Source organism: Kogia breviceps, chromosome 2, assembly GCF_026419965.1.
Source record: "Kogia breviceps isolate mKogBre1 chromosome 2, mKogBre1 haplotype 1, whole genome shotgun sequence".
Lineage (NCBI taxonomy): Eukaryota > Metazoa > Chordata > Mammalia > Artiodactyla > Physeteridae > Kogia > Kogia breviceps.
Window position 1 is genome coordinate 29,930,937 of NC_081311.1, and position 27,016 is coordinate 29,957,952.

Here is a 27,016-nt window from a genome sequence, read left to right on the forward strand (position 1 = left end):
AAGGCTGAATTGAGGGTCTATTTTGAGCATGTTAAGTCTGAGATGCTTGGGAGACATCCAAATGTAGCATTGAGTATGCAGATTAATCACAAGTCTGGAGCTCGAAGGAGATGTTTGGACTGAAGATATAAATTTGTCAGTGTATTTATAAAGCCAGGTGAAAGTATGAGGATTGATGACTCACAAGAGAAAGAACAAGAGAGATAGAGACTAACCTTCTTTAGGAAAAGCAGCACTTCTGACTTGTACAGGAAGAGTGGGGTACAGAGACAACCATGCATAGATTGGGTGATGGGAAGAAAGGAGCTCCCAAATCATCATTTCTTCTATTGCTTAAAGCATAATGCAAGGTCATGGACTGAGAGGAAGGGAAGTGAGTAGAGAAGTGGATTTGAACAGAGGGGAAATGTACAAAATAGTCATCTCAGAGACTAGAAAAGCGAGCTTGATAAAGAAACTAGAGAAACATCATAGGATTACTGGTAGAACCAAAAACACATCTGAGGTATGGAATCATATTTAAAGTGAAACCTGTCTGCCTGATTGTATGCTTTTCTCCAGCTACATTCAGCTGCTTGGGTACAAAAATGAAGAAGACAGGTGGTTAAGGATGTCTCTGTGTATTGTTGTAGGTCTGTAGTAAAAATACCTGGAAATAAAGTTACTTAATAAGGGTAGGTATATTTTGAATGTTGATAGATATCACTATCAATCGATATATTTGCAGATTTAACTGGAATTTTTAAAATTTTATTTGTTTTATTTATTTTTGGCTGCATTGGGTCTTCATTGCTGTTCACAGGTTTTCTCTAGTTGAGGCGAGCTGGGGTTACTCTTAGTTGCGGTGCGTGGGCCTCTCATTGTGGTGGCTTCTCTTGTTGCAGAACACGGGCTCTAGGTGCACGGGTTTCAGCAGTTGTGGCTCGCGGGCTCTAGGGCACAGGTTCAGTAGTTGTAGCACATGGGCTTAGTTGCTCCACAACATGTGGGATCTTCCGGGACCAGGACTCGAACCCGTGTCCCCTGAATTGGCAGGCAGGTTCTTAGCCACTGTGCCACCAGGGAAGCCTGGAATTTTAAAAAACAAAACAAAAATACTGTTTTCATCTCTGTCTCTTTCAACACAACAAAAACAAAAGCACTAACTGGATAACAGTGTTATGAAGACTAATAACTCAGAAGTTTCAAAACAGAAAAGTTTAATATAATTTAAGGAGAAAAGCAATTTACTTGCATAATTGATCTTGCATGTATGAGTTTTTTGCTGCATGTTTGTTGGTTGAGTAAGGGTTTGGGGTATGTGTGTGTGTGTATGTGTGTTTGAAAATTGAAGGTGACCTACCTTGCCCTGAACAGACCCAAAGACATCATGATTGAGCCCCGAGTGTACTGTAAGTGGTTTGTGGTTACTACCACTGATTTTTCACGGTGCCTTCCCACTGTGCATGTCTATGTCAGGAAAATAGAATGGTTTGGCTAGATATGATTGGGATTTGCTGTGAGTGGGGTGGAGCTGTCAGATTTATATGGCTTTTTCTCTTAAAAATATATGGCCTTCCTTTTTCATTCCCAGTAACTGTAAAGCTCATTTGGAGCTGTTGCTTCACTTGACTTGTAATCACTTGGCTCCCCATGTTCTAATGAATGCACAGCACAGTTCTCAGAGGGACTACACTTCCAGCTGACACATCAGACCGGAAACTCAGAGTGGTTTGAACCCAAAATTCTTTCTGGGTATCCACAATTTCATAGGTCTCTCCTTTCACTTACGAGTCAGAGGTTATTGTAACTAATTGGTTGTCTGTCCTCCACTGGCTCTCAGGGTTTGATTTGCACACACTTAGTTCCACTGATGGAATCATCATGTGGCCTAGGGAATGAGTGTTGATCAAAGTACCATCCATCCACTTGCTCTCCACCTTTTTTTAAAATTATTATTCCATCTCTGCCTCTGGAAATGCCCTCTAAAACTCGCATCACATGCTTTTTTGATAAAATGACATGATTCAGAGAATGTAAGTGTCTAGAATTCTACCTCATAAGGCTCAGCTTTCAAAACTTAAGTGTGTTGAATTGAAGCCAGTCAAGTGAACTAAAAGCTGGCTGGGGGAAAACAAACACAAGAGAGTGATGAGGGACTCTGGGCCGAACAGAGGGGTGCCTGCGTGAGGCTCAGGGATGAGCAGCCATTTAATTGTTATCTCTCTCATCATCATTCACAATCTAGAAGGCAGATGTTAAAGTCATCTTAATGAGAATGTAGGTGACACTAAACTTAGAGGTATTCTGCAAGGCATAGAAAATGTTGGTGGAAAGTATACAAAAGAAAAAAAAATGCTTTCTCCAAAGCTGCCAGTACTGTAATAAAAGGTTCAGAAGTTCAAAGATCATCCAACCATGCGTGATACCTACCTGTCCCACTCATGAAGGGCCTCAGATACGCAACTTGGGAGCTTGAAAATATGGTTAATTTTACTGTTCCTGTACGTTCATCCACTCTGTGGCTATAGACCATAGGATTCAGAGGTCCATTTTTAAAATATGCTGGGCACTGCACTGGCCATGTGATAGGAGATGAGTTTAGTTATTCAACACATACTTATTGAGTACCAACCAGCCTTGTGCTAACACTGTGCTAGTTTCTGGGAATATAGCTCTGAAGGAAACAGACATCATCTCTTGCTCTCAAGAAGCTCAGAGTCTATCTAGGGAAGAGACATAATAAATAAGTAACCAGATAAATAAAATAATTACTACAGATGGTGAGAAATACAATAAAGATTTGGAGAAATCTGGTGAAGGGGGTATTTTTTTTTTTTTTTTTTTTTTTTTTGCGGTATGCGGGCCTCTCACTGTTGTGGCCTCTCCCGTTGTGGAGCACAGGCTCCGGACGCGCAGGCCTAGCGGCCATGGCTCACGGGCTTAGTTGCTCCGCGGCATGTGGGATCTTCCCGGACCAGGGCACGAACCCGTGTCCCCTGCATCGGCAGGCGGATTCTCAACCACTGCGCCACCAGGGAAGCCCGAAGGGGCTATTTTGGATAAAGTGATAAAGATAGATTCCTTAAGAGGGACACTTAAGCAGAGACCTAAAGGATGGGCATGAGGTGGTTTTAAGAAGAGCTAGAGGGATCACTTTTGCGCTGGGGCCATAGAAGGGAGCAGGTCCAGAGGATTCACAGAGCAGAAAAGGAAGCTACATGTGGTGAGGCAGGAGAAGAGTGACAGGACGTGGGGCTGGAGAGCTAAGCAGGAGCCAGCTGGTAAAGAGCACGAAGATCACCATGAAGAGCTTGGATTTTAGTCTAAGAGCAATGAGCAGCCACTGACGGGATTTAACAGGGAGCTGCTATGATCTGATTTAAGTTTGAGGAAGATGACTTTAGCTGCTCTGTGGAGAATGGATTGTAAACAGTCAAGAGCGGAAGCAGAGAAGTCTGGATAGAAGGCTTTTGCAGACCAGATGGAAACTGTGATGACTCAGACTAGGGTAATGGCAATGAAGAGGGCAGAAGGGGACAGATGAGAGATTGGAGTACGAGGTAGAAATGAAAGGACATGTGGATGGTCTGGATGGGAAGTAGCAAGGATAAGAAAAGAACCATTTTTACATTCTACCTCCTTTTATGCAAACCCCCGGATAGTATTATCCTAAATCACAACAATGCTGTACAAACCCCAACATGGGTTTGAACTCTCCTGAAAACATGTTTCCACCCCTCCCCAAGCAAGGGTAGACTGGCTGAAAATCTTTGCAAGGGACTTGAATTGATAGTAGCACAGTTGGACACTGGTCCCTGTTCCAGAGTAGGAGGCCTCAGAAATTGATACCAGCTTCATCTCCCCCAACCCCAATGAGCCCTGATCCTAATCTAGTCATGATCACACAAAGGCAGTCCTTCACCCTCATTCACTTTTATGGTTGAGGTTTTCTCTCCAGGCCTCTACCCTGCATTTATTCCTACTTGAATTCCTAACCCACGCTTCTTGCCCTTAGTGTCATCTGTAAACTTAATGATGACCATGTTCTGTACTTTCGCCTCCAGGTCCTTTAGAAACAATGTTCTCTGTATCTATTTTTTTGAAGTCATGAGCAGATGCCCATGCTGGGTGAACACAGACACTGAAATCTGAACCAAGGAGATGTGATTTTGGAATGAAACTGATTCCCCATGACTCGTGCTAAACTTTATACTATGGAGTTTAATTTAATATTGGAGTTAGTGCTGTAACCAAAATAAAACTTACATCAGAGTTGATCTGATAAATCTAATAATGTGATTGTTGTTATGCTACGAGAAATGATGTTTGTGTAAATGACTTACATACGTTTCTATTTCACAGTCACACCAAAGCTATAAAGCTGTAGTTTTCTTGTAAGAATTGTCAATTATTATCTCTATCACCCACGTGAACACAAACTCATAGCAAAAGACAATTTCCTTACTTCTAATCATTGTACTCACAGGGCTGAGGTTTCCCTTGCTGCACCCCGTCCTATCCTGTACCTTCCCCCCTACACTCCGGTCCTTAAGTAGCACACATAACTGATTCTACTCTAACCATACTAGAAGGATAGACATAGCAGAAACTCTAGTTTCTGCGACTGTGGACTTTTTGCCTGAGGCAATTATAATATCCCAGTTCTGTGGCATGACTAAGGGGTATGTAATGTTGGAAAATTACATTTTAGACAATACATTCTTAGACAACTCTTCATGTAATTTTGCCTTACCATCGCGGGAGCATCTAACCTACAGGATAGTTATTCTTACAGGAGCGTTACATCAAAAATTTTAAGTTGAAACATTCATAATGGATGTCAAAAGCTGCCAAATGCTACTTCTCTCATGCTGCCAAATTCCCAAACCCTTTTATGGAAGTAAAATATTGAAGGATTTTTCTACCAGTCTTGGCCTTCTGAGCTCACATGCTACCTAGCCCACGCTACTCCTAATGTTTCATTTCCTGTTCTTCTGAGATCTGGAGGCCACAGAGGTAGGTGTAGGTCACTAGAGCAGCCCACAGGCCTGCTTTGCTTTCTCTGAAATTTGTGGGCTTCACCCGTCAAACCCAGTTTTCACCAGAGGCAGATCCTTCTATCTCCCTTAATTAGCAGCTGCTATCTTTTCTTCTCCTTCTATGGCTTTTCCTTTTATAGTCAAAACGCCACTTTGGATCTCCCTTAGGCCTGTCTTCCCAGAAAGTAGTCTGTCATTCTCTCTCGTGTTTTTGGACTCCCACACTATTTTATAGTATCTGCCTGTGAAATATACAAGAAGAAGGAGATATTACATTGCTGTAGCATTGTTAAGAAAAGTGAGGACTGATCATTTCACCTACATAATTTGCGGGACCCCATGCAAAATGAAAATGTGGGACCTCACCTTTTAAAAAGTGCTATTAAAGGTACTAGAATGCAAAGCTTTTTTCCTTTCTGCCAGTCTCTCTCTTGACTGGTATTTTTTATTTGCCTTTTAATGTTGTTCTAAGTAAAGAAATAAAGTTTTAAATAATTAGCATGAATTTTGCCTTTCATCTTTATATTGTACACGAGACTTAAAAGCTAATATAAGAGCATTTAGGTTGTGTGGGAATTATCAAAATTATACAATTTGTATTTCATAGGTTGTACATACATATGTATTTTGTTCTTAACAGAACAATGGAAACACTGCACAAAATTAACTCAACTGTTTTTTATTTCACTTCTTGATGTGTGGATGTGCTACCAATATTCCCTACCTTCAGATTATTGATAAATAAGAAAGGACTGAAAGAAAAAGGAACTGTGAGTTGCCCTATCTTTCCCTTTACTTCTGCTTTCATTTTCAGCAAAAGTGATTGGCTGATACAGAGAAGTAATATGAGTAAGAAAGGATATGATAGGATTCTTTTCTGTTTCATAGAATGCTATTGCCTTCTCCCTGTGTTTGAAACGAGTTCTGGTGTGAACAGAAAGTGTGGCTTCTTGAGGCTGTCAGCCCCTCTGCTCCCCACTTACACACACTCACTTTGCACTCCCACGTGTCATGGATACACCAGAATTCTGTGCTGTTGTACATCACAAACACTGTATATTAACTGGATAACGAAGAACTATAGACACACATATTGGGTATATCTCCTCTGCTCACATGCATGCTCCCTTGTCTCATTAGACTTCATTTACAAAACAGGAGTTGAAAGACAAAATTATTAAGAATTTCAAGACAGCAACAGTAGAGCATTAAGCCAAATGCGGGGCTTTTTTGAGCACAGGGCCCTTCTGAGAATGGGGACAGACGGAGGGTTATAGGATTGGGTAGTTGGGAGAGCAGGTGGAACAGAACCTTGACTTTGCCAAATGAAATGTCTTATTATGAAAATCCCCTAACCTATTGGACTTTATTCTCCAGTTTCTGTCAGGAACATCTGAAAATTGTGTTTATATCTTTGCCTGAGAAAGTAGAGAAGATAGGAGGGAACTCTGCCAATTTTTTCATTCCAGTTGACAAGGAAACTTCACTGAGGTAAAAGTGAGAGACCAGATATTAAACCTATATGACACAGACTTTAATTCCTAATTATAAGGGAAATTTTAAATGCATTTTCAGTGTCCCACTTATACTTTTAAAACACCTGTTGTCACTTAAAACTAAGAAATGGTGATCAGAGCAAAATTAGAATAAAATTTTCCATCTGGCTTCTTTTATGTGGAGAGTTTGATTTTGTGCAATTCAAGACTATGTCAGTGTGCTTTTGCAAATGTCAGAATTATCAAATTATGTAATGAGATTTATAATAATGTCTTCATTCAGGGTTCAGTAAGCTGTTTTCCAGCTGGCAGTTTCCTGGAATTGGACTTCCTTTTGAACTTTGAAAATTTTGCACATTTCTAAGAGTCCATATTCTATTTCATACTGGGTTTCTGCGCCAAGGTTGCTATTGTTTCCAGCTTCTCCATCAACTAATATTTCTTTGTGCAAAGTCTGTAAAGCCCTGTAAATGAAGCTCTTTGGGTTTGTAATGATTGCTTTCCAACATGTGAGGAAATATCAAAAGTAATTATTGACTTGGTACTGTGGCTTCCCATTTGCACTTACTAAGAATGATAATATATATTGGCAAAGTACCTACTCCAAAGTGTTCCTGTCACTAACCCTCAATCACTCCCTGAATAGTAAGGATGGAGGTAATGGCTGGAAATAAAAACCTCTTCCAATGGTTCTGTGCTGTGTACAATCAGGAGCAAGGCTTGTTGTCCCTGGTCAGAGGGCAGCACCCATTAAAAAAAAAAAATTAAGCCCCAGTCCAGAAAAATTTTGCCATACGAATGACCACTTTGGTTAATTTTGTTTCTAGTGTATTTTCTGTTGGGAATGATCCAGGCTGGCAATATGGGTTTGCTAGTTAATTGCCAGATCTTCTCTTCACTTGATGTTGACAAAAATGGTCACCATAATGAGAACTAGTCTCAAGGCACAGGATAGATGCAGGTCTTCTGCCTTTTTTCTCTATTGCCTCTGTCTCCTCCTCTCGAGATTCCCTGATGGAGGTGGGCTTTCTTCCACAAGACCTACTTACTCTCATCCAATAACTGCCTCAAAACCTCACACACTTCTTTGCTTTTCATAAAAAGGGAGCAAAGTACCTACCAGCTTCTATTACAGGAAATGAAGGGGAACAAAGATTCTCTGTCCCTCCCCAGCTTGATTCTTTATCTTTTTCACATGCCCTGGCTTTGGGGTAGTAAGTATACTTTGGTGATTGCAAAGTTAACTATTCTTTTAAAATCACATAAAGTTTGATATCAATGAAAATATCCTAAAAGCCATTAGATATATAGTTTCGCCTTAAAGGATGGACCTTACCTTGCACCTTGAAGTCCACTTTACTGGGAGGCCTGGATCCACTTGAGATGGGCCTTGTAGAGCAGGATCTGGACTCTAGACAAACTTAATGGACCCCATACAAACACAGACAGCATATTCTACACTTAAAACAGTAAAATGTGAGGTTATTTGGGACAATTTCCTGAAAATCAGTTTTTAAACCTCTCTGTAGGTGATCCTAGGGTCTATAAGTTGTGGTTTTCATAGAAATTTAACTTCTGCCCAAGAGCAAGGGAAGAGGTAGAGAGACTAATCTAGTTATCTGCAACCAGCATTTCTTTTCCTCAGGAAAGATCTTGACCTTAGAAATTCCTGAAGCATAGAAAACCCTCCTCCTCCTCCAGTGTTCAGAAAAAGTAAAGGGAGCTAGCCCCTTCTGCTAACCCCAGCTGAGTGTGGGGTGTATTTGTCCTGCAGAGGGTGGATTGATAGAACTGCATTGGTCATGCTTTCCCACCAGTTACACATTGTAGCCATTTCAGGTTCAGCCATGTGTGCCAGATTAAATTAAATTTTTTTTTTTTTTTTTTTTTTTCCTGCGGTACGCGGGCGTCTCACTGTTGTGGCCTCACCCGTTGCAGAGCACAGGCTCCGGACGCGCAGGCTCAGCGGCCATGGCTCACGGGCTTAGTTGCTCCGCGGCACGTGGGATCTTCCTGGGCCGGGGCACGAACCCGTGTCTCCTGCATCGGCAGGCAGACGCTCAACCACTGCGCCACCAGGGAAGCCCTAAATGGTTTTTTTAAAAGTCTCCAAAGCAGGAAAACATCTTTCTCCGACTGGTATTTTTTTACATATTCGCTAATGAGTGTCTGCACAATAAAGATATGGTCTGTAGCTTGTTTTGCCAAGGAGAAATCCAGTTTGGCTCTGGTGGATGTTGCTGCTAGTCAGATATAGTTTAATTCTTTAATTGAAGCAGCTTCAAAATAGCTTGCGGACGATGCAGTGTTCCACAGGCTTTCCTAGACCTGTCTGGGTGGAGACCACCTTCACTTTGTGGTTCTGAATCCCCTGAGCTTGTCAGTGTCTGTCAAGAAAATGTCTCTTCTGCAGCTGGTTGCCCCTGCCGTTGGCCTGCTGCAGCTGTGGTTAAGTCTGTGGCTGACTTCACGGACTTTGATTCCCTCCCTGTTGGCCAGAAAGGTGCTAGCATTCTGCCACCCTAGACAAAAGAGTGAGCAGCTCCTCTCCAAATGCTTCCAGGAATCTCTCCACTGGCTCAGCTTCAGTAGTCTGCCCAGAAGGCAGCCTGTTATTATGAAGCCTCTACGCTCTACGTACCTTACATGCGCTTAACTTTCCTGTTTTGTACAAATACTTTGGGGACAGAAAAGTTTGGTGTAAAAGAGGACAAGTTTGGGGAAAGAAAAGATCTGCTCCAGGTCACAGGTGCTTGTGCCCCAATGCCTACCAACACCCAAAGGAAGAGTCAGTTAAGGAGAGAGAGATAGGACCTCAGAGTTTGCTCAAAATCTACTTAGAGACCTTACTGGCTTTGGCCAAGTAAACGCTGAGCTCTTCAAGGTGTGAAGCTGTGTCTTAGTAATTTCTACTTGTCCGGTATATCACACGTGCTCAGCAAATGTAGCCTGATGATAATAATGATGATGATGATATCTAGACAAAAACCACATATCTACTACCTATTCATTCATTTCTAGTGAAGGCAGGACCTTGTCCCTGGCCTGATTCTCTAAGACTTTGGTGCATGCAAGTAATTGCCCCCAACTTTTTCATAAAAGTGCCACTGTTCACTTGTAACCTTTATCTTTTTTGCCCACTTTTTCTTTCTATCTTGTTCCCGAGTTTTTCTCCATATATACTGTATCCTCTGCTTGTTCTCTTTTGATTGGCTAGTTGTTTGAGTTATGTCTTATCTACCTTGGGCCATGCTTTCCCCATCATTCATCCTTTCTAGACTGTATTCAGATACCATACATACAAGCACAGGCATTTATAGAAGATGATTATTAATAGTAATATCAGCTGATATTTCTCTGTGTCTGTTACTCACCAGGCACTGGGCCTTTGCATTCATTATGTTAATCTTCACAGCATCTTCAGAGGTAGGCACAAGTGTTACCCTATTTTGCAGGTGACAGTCCTGAGGCTAAGGTGGTAGTCACACCCAGGAAGTGCTGAAGTTGAACTAGAACCCAAGTCTGACTTCAGTTACTGCCACCCACGTTATAGGTCACAAAAATGATGTCAATGAGGTGTCCTGAGTGAAACAAAACCTCTGTACTAGTAGCCCCCTCACTCTGTGAGGACATTCTCCTTGACAAAGCCCTAGCCACTCAAGCCCAGTCTTCACTCACTGCCTCTCAACTGCTGACCAACTCCAGGTGAAAGCTGTAAGTCACACTCGAGAGCCTTCCTTCATTACCCCAGCATGACTTTGCCACCTGCCCTCATTGTGTTTTGAGAAGAGCTGAAGGAATATTCTGGGGCACTAGACACTGGGATGGAAGCTTTCCCTTACTCTACTTCCTGAGTGATAAGCACCAAAAGAAAGAAAACATTCATGGGTAAGAACTGGTTCTACCTTCCAGGACTGGGCCAGGCACTTTCCCAGACCTCATCTCATTTAAAGTTCATCATGATCAAGCAAGAAAGGTTTTCACGGTTGAGGAACTTGTGGCTTAAAGCAGTTGACTGACTTGCAATGAACACAGATAAATGAAATTTAACTGGAATTCCAATCCAGGGTGCCTGACTCCAAAGCTCATGCTTTTCTGCCTCTGCTAGGATCATACACAAGTGTCTGGAAACCCAAAGCAGTCCAGGGAGCCAACACCACTGCAAAAGCAAAGAGCATAATATAAGTTTTCCATGCTTGGAAATAGTTAACTGGGGTGAATGGAAGGAAAGTTCTTAAATGATTCTTAACAAAATCTTAGACATTCTTACATATCACCATCGAACATAAAATGTTAGGTTTAATGGGATATTGTTTACTTCCACTCTACATAGATAAACAAGTATGAGTGTGTCCACATGTATATTTATGAGATACCCTATGAAGTGTGGGAGGGAGATGCACCAATATTTTATACTTTCCACACTCTAGGTCAGTGGTTTGCCAAATGAGGAGCCCCAGGGGAGATTTGGCAATGTCTGAACAAATTTTTGGTTATCATAACTAGAGGAAGGCTGTGCTGCTGGCATCTAGTAATTGTAGGCTGGGGATGCTGCTAAATATCCTACAACGCACAGGACAACCTGCCGTAGCAGAGAATCATCAAGCCCAAGCTACCAAGAGTGCTGAGGCTGAAAGACCCTGCTCTACATTTTAAGATGAGGGAAATGGTACACTTTCTCCCAGGTTCCTGGCATTATAGAGAAGGGCTTATTCCTAGCACATCCCTCCTGCATCCTGGGTAAAAAAATAACTGTGCCTGGAACCAGGAATCTGTTTAGGAAAAACTCACTGTTTTTTCCTTTACTCTCACACTACTGCCATACTCACAGCAATTTTGACACCGGACGTGTGGATTTTTTTCTCATACCAACCAATTATCTGACACCTACGATTCAATGTAGTCCTGACACTGTCTACCTGGAGTTAGCGTCAGATCCCACAGCTTAATGGCTCAGTCTCACAAGACTGCCCCCACTTCAGATGCCAATGACAAGTGTCAGGTTGTCCCTGGTACTTTTGACCAACAACCTGGTATAAATCAGCATTTATACCAGGTTGTCGGGCAAAAGTGACTTCCTCCTCAGGTTTGATAATTTGCTAGATCAGCTCACAAAACTCAGGGAGACACTTACTTAAGTTTATCAGTTTATTAGATGATAAAGATACAGATGAACAGCCAGTTTAAGAGATACATAGGATGGGGCTTCCCTGGTGGCGCAGTGGTTGAGAGTCCGCCTGCCGATGCAGGGGACACGGGTTCGTGCCCCGGTCCGGGAGGATCCCACATGCCGTGGAGCGGCTGGGCCCGTGAGCCATGGCCGCTGGGCCTGTGCGTCCGGAGCCTGTGCTCCGCAACGGGAGAGGCCATGGCGGTGAGAGGCCCGCATACCACAAAAACCAAAAAAAAAGAGATACATAGGATGAAGTCCAGAAGAATTTTGTGCATAGGAGCTTCTGTCCCTATGGAGTTGGGGTGCACCACCCTCCAGCACATGGATGTGTTTACCAACCCAGAAGCTCTCCAAACCTCATATTTGGGGGATTTTATGAAGGCTACATCATCTAGGTATTATCAGTTATTAACTCAGTGTCTAGTTCCTCTCCCCTCTCCAGAGAATGGGGCAGTGGGGCTGAATGTTCCAAACTTCTAAATATGCTTGGTCTTTCTGGTGACCAGCCTCCACCCAGGAGCCCAATAAGAGTAGCCGCATTAGAGCAAAAGATGCTCCTATCACCCAGGAAATTCAAGGGGTTTAGGAACTCTGTGTCAGGAACCAGGGTCAAAGAATTGAGGAACTGAGGGTAGATAATAATAATGTATAACATTACTTCAGAGACTCTCTCAATCAAGGAGAACCCAATGAATTTAGGAAATTTGACAATCCTAGTGAAATCAGATTTCTTATCACTTACTTTTCTGTTTGCTGAATCCCAACTTAAATTGAGATTCTGGCAGCCTGATCCTTTTCACTTCCCTGCAGTGCTCAATTGATTATCACATTGTCCCAGGTTAGTTCTTCATATTTCAGGCCTATTCTGGGCCTGCTCGGGCTCTGCTCAGGTCTTCAAAGTGCAGCAAAGAGGGGTACAGGGCATCTTAGGGGGTAGTTCAGCAAGGAGGAGTGTGTTTACCTGTACCTAATTCAGCCAGTGACGTGTGGCCTCTGTTTTACTAATTCAGAGCATTCAGAGGAGGAGAGGATGGGGCTGATTTTTATCTCCAGGCAGCACTAGCTCTGAATTTTTAAGGGAGCTTCAGACTGAATTCATTAATCAGTGAGATAAGATGTTTGGCTGCGTACTGACATCTTACCCATTTGATCAGGCCAATACTTTTAATTCTAGCAATACTTCTGAATCATAGATTCAGAGAACTGCAGTAGAGAAATTTATCTACATAATTTTAGTATTTTCATTCATTAATTCAACAAACATTTATTAAGCACCGGTGCTGGGTCTATAATTCTGTCACCTCAGTACATTGCTTTATATCTATGTCTGAGCCTCAGTATCCTCACCTGTAAAAAGAAAAATAACAGTGCTTCCTCATAGGATTTATTGGTGAATTCAGTGAGATAATACATGTGAAGAACATATTAAGCACTCAAGAAATGTTTGTTGACATTGTTGGAAGAAACATGGACCCTGATCTCACTGAAGGGTCTAGGGGAGAATACACTAGTAAATAGGCAATTAGCAAACACTGTGAAAACTGCTGAGGGGGTTACCTCAGTGTTCACAGGATCACATACAAGAGAAACCCTAACCTGGACATGGGGCTTCAGAGAGGTTTCTAAGAGGAAGTTTCACTTAGGCCAAAACCCAAAGAATGAGAAGGAGTTGGCTAGGCAGGGCATGGGCGGAAGAGTAGCATTCAGAGATAACTACTGTTTTCATTTAGGTGTATATCCTTCAAGTTTCATTGCACAGAGACACTTATTTCCCCTCAAAAATAAGATCACCCTATTTTAGAGTCTGTTCTTTTCCTACACACTATAATGAACATATTTTGACATAATTAAATATGCTTCTAAAATAGAATTTCTAGTGACTGAAAACTATCCATAGTTGGATCCACCACAATCTGCTTATCCAGTAATTTATTTATTGAACATTTAATTGTTTTGAAGCTTTTTCCCCAGTAAAAATAATGTTGTGATGATCATGGAACCAATAAAGATTCTTCGGTCATAAGAAAAAAAAGGGAGAGAAGGAATCTAGGGAACTTAAGCAGAGAAGAAATGGGGTTGTTGAAAAGCTGAAGCACCCAGCTTGGAAAGGGTAGGATTCAGGCCAATGAAGAATCTGGGTGGCAGCACCAATGAACATTCAGTCCCCTCAAGTTGCCACTCCATAGAGTAAATCCAGTCCAGCCGCTCTTAATATGCTTGGCCATCCCATTCAGTTTCCAGATTCCCTGGAAAGAAAGTCCAACAGGCCTAATATGATCAGTTACTCTCCTCAAGGGAGATCAGGGAAACTTGATAAACAGTATACAATCATGGCTGAACCATATCACAAAAGAAAATCCAGATGCTGTAATCAAAAGGAGGAAGAATTGATATTAAGGCACAAAACCAACGACTGCTACAACCATCTTACTGATAAATCTTTGCACATATCTATGATTATTTCTTTGGAATAAATTATGAGAAGTGGAATTGTTAGGTCAAAGGGTATACAGCAATTTGAGGCTTTTGATGCATATTACCAGGTTATTCTCAAGAAGGATTACTTCTGGCAATTCATCCTTTTTTTTTCTCTTTTTTTATTGTGGTAAAATATAGATAACATAATATTTGCTGATTTAACCATTTTGAAGTATGCAATTCAGTGGCATTAAGTACAGTCACAATGTCATGCAACCATCTCCCATGTCTATTCCCCACATTTTTCATCACTCTGAACCCATTAAGCAATAACTCTCCATTCTCACCTTCTCCCCAGATTCTGGTAGCGTCTATTCCGCTTTCCGTATCATGAATTTACCTATTCTAGATATTTCGTATAAGTGGAACCGTACAATATTTGTCCTTTTATGTCTGGCTTCCTTCACTTAGCATGTTTTCAAGGTTCATCCATGTTGTAGCATGTATCAGAACTTCATTCCTTTCTATGACTAAATAATATTCCATTATATGGATATACCACATTTTGTTTATCCATTCCTCTGTTGATGAACACTTGGGTTGTTTCCACCTTTTGGCTTTTGTGAATAATGTTGTAATGAACATTCACATGCAAGTTTCTGTTTGAGTACCTGTTTTAAATTCTTTGGGGTATATACCTGTATACCTAGGAGTGGAATTGCTGTGTTAGGGTAATTCTATGTTTAACTCTTTGAGGAACTGTCAAACTGTTTTCCACAGTGGCTATACCATTTGGCAAATCATTCTTGATACTAAACTCTGGGAAATGTTTCACTGATACGCTAAACTTCATGACTGGACTATTCAAGATAAGCAAGAATAGTTCAATTGCATTTTTTCCCAAAAGCAACTCTCATTAAAAGCATGTAGCTTGGCATTTTTATAGCAAACTTATCAGTTTTGCCCCTGCCATTTTGAACCCAGACAACATCTCCTATCTTGTCTCAGTGAGCAGGTGAAGGCAGGCCTGTATAATTCTTTGTGCGAGCTTGTGATTTCCTTCACTTGCAGCATGCCTAGAATTCTGATTTCATATTCAGTGCTTCTGGTGCCCTTTGTATGATGACCTTCTGAGCTGCATTTCTAGGTTGGAGGCTTCCTGATTCTCCATTCCACTCAGTTCTCTGGTTTGGGCATCATTCCCACTGGATTGGGCTAGAAATTCCTCACTACTACTACTGTGCACCACAGAACACCAGCTCAGCCAGTGCTTCCTTCCACCCTTACTCAGGTCTGGGATTGATGGGGCTGAGTACAGAAAAACTCTGTAATTTGTTTCAGAACACATTACCTGAAGTCCAGTTGTAGATAAGACTGTCTAAGAGAAGCAAGGGGCAGGGGACCAGACTGGGGGATACAGGTACCTTCAGGCCCTTCTAGTTCCAGCTGTTTATTGAGCACCCTTACAGGTGCTCAGGTTCTAGGTGCTGTATTAGGCAGCTGTGAGAAAACACAGTCCTGTCATCATTGAATTCATAGTCTAGAAAATAAGACACACATGAATCAGAAAATCCTACTAATAAATGTGTAAATATAAACTGAATCAAGTGTCCTAAGGGAAAGAAATTGTTTTCTGAGGACACATTACAAAAATGTGGTCCAGGAAGACTTCCCTGAAAAAGTGACCCTAGAGTTAACATCTGAGCTAAGAGTTAACAAATTTTGTGTATGTGTGCACCCACGTGTGTTGGGGAGGGGTGTGCGGGATAGGAATGGGAGATAATTAGAGAAACAGGCAGGCCCTGTCCATGGTGGAAGGGATAAAAAAAATCAATGTCCTTGAGGATAAAAGGCCAAGTAGAGAAAGGTAGTACGGGACCAATTCATGGTAGAACCACTGATTTTAGCCACTGTCTCTAGCCTGCAAGCAATGGGGAGGCATTGGGCAGTTTTAAGTAAGGTGGTCAAAAAACGGATTGGAGGGGATTTCATTCCCTCTAGAGAGGGCAGCAGGGAAAATTGTAGCTTTTAGTATTATTTCCAAAAATGCTTCAGTCACATGGAAACTTTCTAGATCTGCCCTGCAGCTCCCCCTCTGTGGAGGAAGTTGGAGCAGCAGGGTTCTTTCCATTACACGTGAGCTCTGGCCCACTGCCACATCCAGAGCAAAACTCCACGGGGATGTTCCACTTCACTTGTTCTTGGCTCTCTAAGGTCAGCTATCTAGATAAAGAGTGGCTACTAGGGTAGCCTCGTGCCTACTAGAGCTATGTTTTTGTGACTTTGGAAGTCAGGCAAGAGGCTCCACGATGGAAAAATATTTGTCATTTGGCTCACACTTCAGTGTGTGTACACGTCTCAGAAACAGAAAATATTGAGATTAAACAAGTTTAGGCACCTGCCGCAACGCCTATCAGTGCTCAGGAAAACCATGACCTTTGAACCTTGCGAAGTTATCATTTCACTACCATTCAGCCCTGAAAAACCTCCCATCAGTTTCAGGAGGTGAATCTTGATTTGATCATTCATTCAACCAAACATTTACTGAGTACCAATATCTATGTTCATAGGCACCAGATATGCAAAAGTAAGCCCTGATCTCAAGGAGTTTCCTTCCAACCATCCTTAACCTTCCCAACACATGCACACATGCGCACACACACACACGTACACATGAGTTATATTTATGTTTTCAGGGCAACTTAGAGCATAATTGTGTACATACTAGAATACAACTATTTTCATGAGGCTAAAAAACATCTTTCAAGGAATAAAGAGAAGAAGAAGTAACATTTATTAAATATTTCAATATATCAGGCACTAATAGATATTTCCAGGTATATTATCTCATTAAATCCCTATGAGGAAACTGAGTTTTATTTTATTTTATTTTAAACATTTTTTATTTCTTTAATGTTGTATCTATTTTATTTATTTATTTTTGGCTGCATTGAGTTTTCGTTGCTGTGCACAGGCTTTCCCTAGTTGCAGCGAGCAAGGGCTACTCTTTTTTTTTTTTTTAACATCTTTATTGGAGTATAATTGCTTTACAATGGTGTGTTAGTTTCTGCTTTATAACAAAGTGAATCAGCTATACATATACACACATCCTCATATCTCTTCCCTCTTGCATCTCCCTCCCTCCCACCCTCCCTATTCCACCCCTCTAGGTGGTCACAAAGCACCGAGCTGATCTCCCTGTGCTATGCGGCTGCTTCCCACTAGCTATCGGTTTTACATTTGGTAGTGTATATAGTCATGTACCACAATGCTCATTGCAGCTCTATTTACAATAGCCAGGACATGGAAGCAACTGAAGTGTCCATTGACAGATGAATGGATAAAGAAGGTGTGGCACATATATACAATGGAATATTACTCAGCCATAAAAAGAAATGAAATTGAGTTATTTGTAGCGGGGGCTACTCTTCGTTGCAGTGTTCTCATTGCAGTGGCTTCTCAGCACAGTCTTCTCTCGTTGTGGAGCACAGGCTCTAGGTGCGTGGGCTTCAGTAGTTGTGGCACATGGGCTCAGTAGTTGTGGCTCATGGGCTTAGCTGCTCCGCGTCACATGGGATCTTCCCAGACCAGGGCTCGAACCCGTGCCCCTTGCATTGGCAGGCGGATTCTCAACCACTGTGCCACCAGAGAAGCCCTGGAAACTGAGATTTAGAGATAATAAATAAATTTCCAGGATTTGAATATACACCTTTCAACTCTAAGCAAATTAATTCTCCACTTTTGTTTCTCTGTGAAGCCTTCCCGGAATCCCCTGGTCATAAATAATTGTTTTGGCTTCTGAATTCCCTAAGTTCTACGAGTGGTTCCCGCTTCTGTGGTGTTTACTTTAGTCAGCCTCATTTTACAAAGAATTGCTTACATGTATCTTGACCCCTAGTTTCCTTGAGGACAGGAAGATGTCCTGTTCATCTTAGTATCACTTGGGCTGAGCAGAATATCTGCATGCCACGAATATGTGCTCAGAAAGTGCTTGTAGAATGGAAGATGTATTCGCAGGCCTCACATGGGTGGTCAGAGCCTAAGGCCACAACCCAGAACCCCTTCCCACTCCTAGTTCTGTAGTGTATCACCAAGGGTCTCATGGTCATGCAATGTGGACCACCCAGGCTGCAAGCCCAAGCCCTGATCACTTTTCCATCAGCAGCTGCCCCTTGCCACCTTTCCAGCCTAGTGGTGCACACTCCAAAGCTATGGTCCACTCCCAGGAAGCCAGACTCCAGGTTGAGGTCCACGCAGGTTCTGGCAACAAGACTCCTTTGCTGACCATACACCCCGCCCAGACTGGGTCACATGTATGATACTATATGGTCTCATAGATTTCTCCATTACCATTAGTTCTATTGAAATTAATTGCATAACTCATTGGCTTAAGGACTATTTTTTCTTGATAAGATTATAAACTTCATGATGGTAAGAACTGTATTTGTCTTATTCACCACTATGTTCCTAATGCCTAGCATGGAGCCTTAAACATAGTACACATTCCATAATTGAATTCTAGCACCTCCTATAAACCAGGCACTCTACTAGGTATGGGCTTTAAGAATGAGTAAGTAGTCTTAGACCTTGAGGAACAAATGGTTCAGTGATTAATCCAGTAAATTCTGCAACCCTCTGTCAGTTTCTTTCTTTTTTCCCATTTATTTTGGTTGAACTTACTCTATATACTGCGTTTGCCAGCTTTCAGACCACAATTGACTTTCTGACAAATACTAAAGAAAAAGAAAAGATTTAAAACCTCTGTCTTTTTAGTGTCATCTGTTATTAGTTTTCCCTCTCCAACTAATAAATGGACTCTATTTTTCTTCAACCTCTTCTCATGTCTGATACACTTAAAGAATGTTTGTTTGGGTCTCTCTTTGTCCCTTGAAAATTGCAATGCATTCCTTGCTTTGGATTTTTTTATTGTTGACGTGAAAAGCTATTATATTTGCCTTCCTTCTTTATGACTGTTATTGTTTGAAAAGTTCTCTTTCTATTGCATCTTTCATGGACTGTCTTTTTGTTGTTGTTGCTGTTGTTAGATATATATGTGCATTCTTTATTTTTTTTCCTATCTCATCTATGCATAAAGATAATTTTTTCTGCATTTTCATGTCATTGCCTTAAGAGATATTCAGTAATTATTCCATTTGTTTAATCTTATTTGTGATTATATAAATGGCACATATTCATAGCAAAATAAAAGAAGGAGAAAGGGAGGGAGGGAGGAAGGAAATATAATTTGCTTCTGCTGGTTTACATGAGGGAGAGATAAGGACAGTGCGAGAGGGAAGGTGGAGTTTTTTAAAAAAGAGGTAGGCTAAATAGGGAACTGAGAAAAGAATAAGGTGAGAGAGGAGTCTGAAAGTGGTGCACGGAGCTATGTAAAGGTGCAAATTTCACATTCACTTTGGCTTTAACCTACTGTCAACTGACTTACCAACCCAAATCCTAGATTCCCCTGAGGGGAATCTACATTCTACTTTGACTAAAGACTTAACTATGAAAGAAGAAACTCTAAAAGTTTTAAAAGAAAACATAAAATATCTTTATGAGCTAGACATGAGGAAGGACTTCTTAACATAAAAAGAAATAGATATTTTATTCCCACTAGATTGGCAAAAATTAAGAAGTCAGAAAATAACAGGTGTTAACAAGGATGTGGATCACAGGGAACACATACAGACACTGCTGGAGGAAGTGTAAGTTGGAATAATTGGAATCACTTTGGAAAACAGTTTGGCATTATCCTGTAAACCTGAATATTTTTATACCTGGGTGTAACCCAGCAATTCCAGTACTACAGTTTGTACTATAGAACCGTGCTTCTCTAACTTTGACAAGCATCTGAATCACCTAGAGAGCCACACAATTTGGGGGCCTCACCCCTGGATATTCTGATTCAGTACATCTAAGATAAAGTCCATGAACTTGCATTCCTAAGAAGCACCCAGGTGATGAGGCAGTGCTGGTTTCCAATCACAATTGGAGTAATGCTTCTCCAGATTTCTTCACCTGGGTCTTAGGAAACAGGAACAAGAATGTTCAAAGACACATTGTTCATAATAGCAAAAATCTGAACACAACTCAAATATCTATCAGCGAATAATGGATAAATAAACTATAGTATTTTTACACAATGGAATATCATACAATATTGAAAATGAATAAACTGTAAGTAAGTACGCTTAACTACCTGGATGAATCGTTGAAGCATAATGTTAAGTGAAAAAAGTAAGTCAAAGAAATCTACATACAGTGTGATACCACTTTTATAAAACTAACAAGTTAAATAATATATGGCTTAGGAGCAAATATATGTATATGGATAAAACTAAACTGTGAAGGAAGGGAATGAAAAACATAAAAACGAGAAAAGGAAGACACATAACTAAATGCAACAGTGTGGGTATTATGGTAGCTTTTAAGGTGTATGGTGGGTTCTCATATGCTTCAGAACTGTCGTTAAGTTACATATATTCTCCTGTATATGGAAAACATATACATAAGAACTTGAAGCTATATTTAAAGAAAATTCTCACAGGTTGAAGAAAGGGCTTAGTCTTTCTGATTAAAAGTAGTCCCCAAATACAGGCAAATTAATGCAGAAACTCACATTGACACATTCCTGGTAAAAATTCAAATATCAAGGATAAAACATGACTCCTATAAGCATCCTGGCAGGACACAAAAGATAGGAAACAAACAGGCTAACCAAACATAGAAGAAAATTCATGCTAGCTTCAAACTTCTCTGCAACAACTGCTGCGAAAAAAATAATTTCAGAATTTATTTGGAAAAATAAATGAATATGACTAATTAAGGAACATTTGAACAAAGAAAGGAAAATTATAATGAAATGAACTTGAATCTCTAGATAGTAAATGCTAACTATAATAATGAAAATGATGTGAAACTGATTTTTTTAAAATAGAGAGTTCAGTGGAAGAGAATAGAAAATACAGACACAGAATTATATATAACATTTCTTATCAGTATATATATCATGATATACATATCATAAACTATTATATATGACATATGCATATATTTATATATGTTTATATGTGTTATATATAACATGATTTTAAATATATGTTATATAATACACATATATAATTATATATCATTTATATTATATATCACAATGTATATTATATTGTATATATGTGTATATATTATATATCTGTATATGTATATATAGTATATATGTATTATAATATATATACACATTATACCATATCATATATTGTATAATATATACAATATACATTTTAATACAATATAGTATATACAGTATATTATATATTAGATAAAACAGACATGATAATGTATAATATTATATAATATAAACATTTATATTTCATATGTATAAATTTTAGTTTGTGATAAAGGTGGGTTTAGGGATAGGTTATTCACTATATGATGCTACAACAACTAGTAGATAATTTAGACAATAGTAAAGTTAGTACCATACACCAAAATATTTTTCAGTGAATTAAAAGTTTAAATTTTTAAATGATAATATAAAAAGAACTAGAAAAAATATCAGTGAAGATTGATCTTGCCCTTGTGTGAGGAAGGACTTTCTAAGAATAAAAGAAAAGGAAGAAATCAAAAGAAAAAGATTGATATATTTTTCTATAAAAATTTTTGAAATTCTTCATGTCAAAAAAATCATAAGAAGTGATAAAAAGTAAACTACAAATTTGGACAGAATATTTGTTTCATAAATATTCCAAAGGATTCTTACCACTAATATTAAAAGATATGTTTCAAATCAATGAGGAAAATGTGGACATCCCATTGGAAATACTGTGACTGTGATAATCTCTTCACAAAGATTACTTCAAATCAAAGACACAGAAATTGTAGTCAAGTAAGAGCAATGAATTTTTTTTCATCTATATGATTGACAATAATGAAATATTTGCCATTTTAAATATAAGGAAACCATATTTAACAGCCATCCTAAGTCCACATAAAGTTAATTAAGGTAAATGGGCAAGACTTAGTGCTCAGGGCAGATTTGGAGCTATTCTGGAGACAAACTGAGCTCAGGGACTTTGTTCTGATTTATTCAATTCACCAGATATTTTTAAGCAGCTGATGTTATAGATGACCACAAAAGGGGGGGAAAAAAGATTAAAAGATGAAGGCTGAGAAGACATGATTGATGTCTATAAGATCTTGAATAGCATGCCTGCACTGAAGAGTATGTTCACTGAATTCCAGAAATGGGGGGAGGGGGGAAGCTCCTAAACAAATTAGGAGGCCCTATTTACATGGTGAGTTATAAACACTGAAGTCATTATCCCATAATAGGATTTAAGAGCAAATAGAAAACAAATACGAAATATGTTTTGTATCCAATATAAAAATAAAACATGATAATAGCAAATACAGTAGAAATTAAGGTGGTGGTAAATAGGCATTTATAAGTTCAAACACCTGTGTGGATTACAGATTGAGTATTTATTAATCAGTTTCAAATGGACCCTGGAATGTTTAAAAGCACCACATTGTTTTTAGTTTAGAATTATTGAGGATGACCAAGAATTAGCACCACGGTTTGCAGACATTCTTCTGTTTGTATTTTTGCCTCTGGAATCTGGACTCTGGTCTCCTGTCTGGAGGGACTTCATCCTCCTCCCACCACATTAAGAGTGACAATATTTGGAGGATGATATTTTGGATTCTCACAATGGTGACAAACCTAAAGATTGGAAATCTTCCATTCTATAATTAAACAGAAGTCATAAACCAGTATGAAAGTAAAGTCATAGGAAAAGAAAGTTGAAAATTCAAGGCCCAGCTGGTTGGTCTTTTATATGTGAAAAACGGATTCATTTGCTTTGTATGCCACTCGGGGTTCGCCCCACTGATATTTCCTCATTTGGCCAGTTGCAAAGGCCACTTTAGATAATGCCCACTTCACTATGAACCGAAGATGAGCGCTTCATTGGGGTGACCATGCTTACAGGGTTAGGGTCTCGCTAGTCCTGATTCACCATATTCCTGGTAAGAAGTGGATTCTGGCCTGCGTGTTTGTATGTTTATTCAGAACACCCGAATGTGTGTCTATCTCTGACTCTCTGCCTCTCTATTCTCCTCAGGACTACTGGCTCTCTCTCCTTTACAAGCGTCTGATTGGCCCCAAAGTCTTGGCTGTGCATGTGGCTGGGCTCCAGAGGAAGCCACGGCCAGGCCGAGTGCTCCGGGACAAACTAAGGATTTATGCTCACTGCACAAACCACCACAAGTAAGTCTGCAGAGAAACGGCACAGAAAGCCACCCGTGGGGAGCTTCAGGCCCCTTTGAGAATTTCATACATGGGGCCCCTTCAGGACTTATTGAAAACCACTTCTGGATTCACTTTGCCTGCTCTTTGCAGGTTTCAAATGATTTCTGATAAACAGCTTTTTCTCCAAATAAACTCCCTTTCTCACACTTAGAGGATTTATTCATAAAATGGTCGTAAAAATACATGCCATTTGTTCATTTACTTCTTCATCCAACAAATTTTTCCTGAGCAATTTCTCTCAGCCAGTTGATATAATGTCCAGGAGGCTTATTTGTATGCCTATGCCTGAACCAAGGCTAAAGATATAAAATCTGTTCCTAAGATACACCAGGCGAGCTTGAGGAAATAAGTCTACATCTCTAAGATGCATTTTGGAGAGCTATACCACTAGAAACCTAACCATATACCAGTGCATCCCAAGCTGAGAGCGCCCAAAAGTAGGCCAGCTTTAGAGCTATTTCAGTATTTGGAAAACCTTTTCAGCTCTTTTAAAGGTTAAATAAAATCTAGGCTTCCTTTTTTTAGGAGGCTGGACTTTGAACAATCGGCACAGTAACAGGTATGATTATCCTCTTTTTCATCTGATGCTCTGGTTATCAGAGTTGTCTTTTTAAAAATAGGAAAAATAATTAGTAAATAAATAAAGTATGGCAGATAAAATATTTTAAAACATGAGCTTCATAAGGTATAAACTTAAAACTGAGCCTAAAGCAAAACCTATCAGACAAAATATGGCTTTCTTACATCACTTTCTATTTAAGGAACAGAGTAGGCAGCTCTGGAAGTAAGAACTTTTCTCTTCCTGCAGAGGAACCTTGAGTGGAGTGGGAGTGAGGGAGAAGGAAGCAAGTGCCTCCAGCCAGATCTTCATTCCAGTGAGCCTGTCAGGAACTGATCACGGGTAGTGGACGCACAAAGAGCTCCAGTGGTCAGGTTACAACAGACGCTCCTTCCCCTTCCTTGATGACAGAGGAGCCAAGCCAGTTAATTTATCAGGATGAGATTTTTCAAAGAATCACTCTGAGCATAGGGGGTTCAGGGGCCAGTTGTCTTGTCTGTAGATACAAGTGCCTATTGTGGATGAGCGGAGGCTGGTTTGGGCAGAGGCCAGAGGCTTTCAACGTCCCTTTTGCTCAACAGGAAGCTCAATCCAATACCTGACAGAGAGTGACTGCTTTATGGCCTTGGCTGGAGTTATCTGATCACCACACAAGGAAACATTGTATTCCTTGTCTGCACCCTGGCCTTGAGGTAACCACCCAAAAGGTGGACCCCCAGCTTCAAGAGAGAAAAATTACTCTTGGCACCTTTTGTCTCTTTTGGGAAGCACAGCAGTATGTGCCCTTTATACTACACGTCTGGGGACACAGGGGGAAATGTCAGTAGCCAAGCCAGGGGCTTAGCAGAATTTGAGGGTCTTCACAGAGGCCTCCTCACATTGTTTCATCCTAGTGTTCATCCTGACCTGCTTTGACATTCCTGTGGGAAGTTGTCACTAATATTCTGAATATACCGTGCCCTCAGGACCAGTGCCTCATGCATTTCTGTATTCTTGGCGTCCAATAGAGTGACTGGCCTGAGGAAGGTCTCAGTGAATGTTTGAAGAATGGGCGAGTGAATGTATGCAGAAATAGGGCATCAAGGCATCACTGATGGTTTACAGTTACAGCTCTCTTTCCCTTTGCTGTTACCACACTGGACAGAAGGAAGGGGTGGGGTGGAATGGTTAAGAATTCTGCCATTCACTAGCATCAAATCATTCATTGCATTCAATATTCTCTCTCCATCACCAGGTCTCCTCTGCTTTCTGTGGGAAGTCACTCTAGAACCTCTCTGGGGAAACGGTGCCACTGTGCTTCTGTCAGTTCCATCCCTCTTTCTCCCTGTTACAAAAAAAAAGACTTTACTAATCTATTCCACAGATGACCTTAGTGATTACTGGGCTGAAGGTCTTTTTGCTCCTGTTAGAGAAGAAAGCCCACAGTGGATACTCTGAGCTGGCTGAGTTTGCAGACCTCTCCATGTCAGTGGGTGTCCGGTGCCTTAGATAGGTGGGCACAGAGATAGAAGTGTCTGCTCCTTCTCGGTGGGAAGCCACGTGCCCTGTCTGTGCCCCCTCATCCTCCACAGCAGTCACGAGGAAGCACTCCTGGTTCACTTAGTTTCTTTGTGGCCAAAGAGGCCATGGTCACAGAAATGTGCCAGAGTGGGCATGTTAGCTTCACACTGTCCAGTCTTGACCAATACTCTGAAAATACATCCTCGGTCAAAACAGGGAATTGGGTGGGAAAGTATAAGTTTACCAGTGGAATAAACCAAAGAAGGGGTCTTTTAAAATAACTCCTGCACTCCAGTCTGTATTGAACACTTGCTATGTGCCAAGTATCTTGCCAGATATTCGCATTTGTATTATCGTATCAAATTCCAAAGGTTCTATGGTATCACACGTATAGGCAAGTAGAAACATTAATAATGTAAAGATTTTTACATTTGGAAAAAACCCTTAGAGATCTTTGGCCTGGTGTCCTATATAACACAGAAATGCCCTTTACAATCTCCCAGACAGTCATGAACCTCTACTTGAGTACCTCACTCCCTCTCATGGCATCTCTTACACTGGGGGTCGTTCCTGACCTAGTAGAGCATTGTCTTTTATGACTGATTTAGGATAAAGAGTTAGATACTCATACCAACACTAGCAGGTGCTTTTCTGCTTTCTGTTCCAGAGCCAACAAATTAGGACACTGGCAGCATAGCAGTTCTCACCCTAAGTCTTCTTATTCAGAGAACGAATAAGTTTTGACTAGGAAACCTTCTTTTTCTAAACCATTCTACTAACACAATGTATGTTTCTGGGAGGAGCTGAGGTCCTTAGCCAAGTTCAGAACCAATTGGAGCCTGGTGGATACTGAAGCAAAATTGAGCCTTTTGGGGTTCAAGTTCGTTTATTATTGGCAAAGCACAACTTCCTGTTTATCAGAAGAAGTTTTTTTAAAGACTCATAAAAAGGTTCCTGAGGCTGCTTGGACATCAAGTGACTCTTACAAAACAATATTTTGATGAGTTAAGTGTAAATGAATCAGAAACATGTGGATTAAATTTCCCTTAAAATACACAGCGGCTTTGAAATTAGGGAAAAAGATGTTTGGCAAAACATGGCCTGACTTTTACCGAACCCAGTAACTTTGAATTCGATTTGGAGACAATGGACCAACACAGTTTTCAAACACATAGACTTTCACTGGAAATGGCCACGGATTTCAAAGCATCACCCTCCCTTCCCTTTCCTAGTCTCCCAGCTTCACTGGAGACGTTTCTAGAACAGGGACTGTTTCTCATCTGTAAGTCAAGATGCACCTCCCCATATGACACCCCTCGCCTCTTCTATCCATGATATTCCAGTCCCCGTCCCCCTCCTGACTCACTTCCTCCCCCTCCCACATGGCAACATAGGGATGTCAGGCAGCAAAAGAACAGCCAGAAAGATGAATTCCAGATACATGCATTCTCTGCTGGTGACAAAGTCTTACCATGAGTGAGACATGGAACAAGACAGATGTTCTACCAGACAGAAGGGGCATTAACTAAGAGAACCAAAAGC

At 40.6% G+C, this 27,016-nt stretch overlaps 1 protein-coding gene across 2 annotated transcripts in view; it reads left to right on the plus strand.

Annotated features, from left to right (window-relative positions):
• Positions 1 to 27,016, plus strand: part of HPSE2 (heparanase 2 (inactive)) — a 592,918-nt gene that overhangs the window by 542,010 nt on the left and 23,892 nt on the right. For both annotated transcript variants that reach the window (XM_059054720.2, XM_059054721.2), the window contains one exon: positions 23,228 to 23,373. In XM_059054720.2, the coding sequence (XP_058910703.1) occupies positions 23,228 to 23,373 (146 nt within the window). The remainder of the gene's footprint in view (positions 1 to 23,227; positions 23,374 to 27,016) is intronic.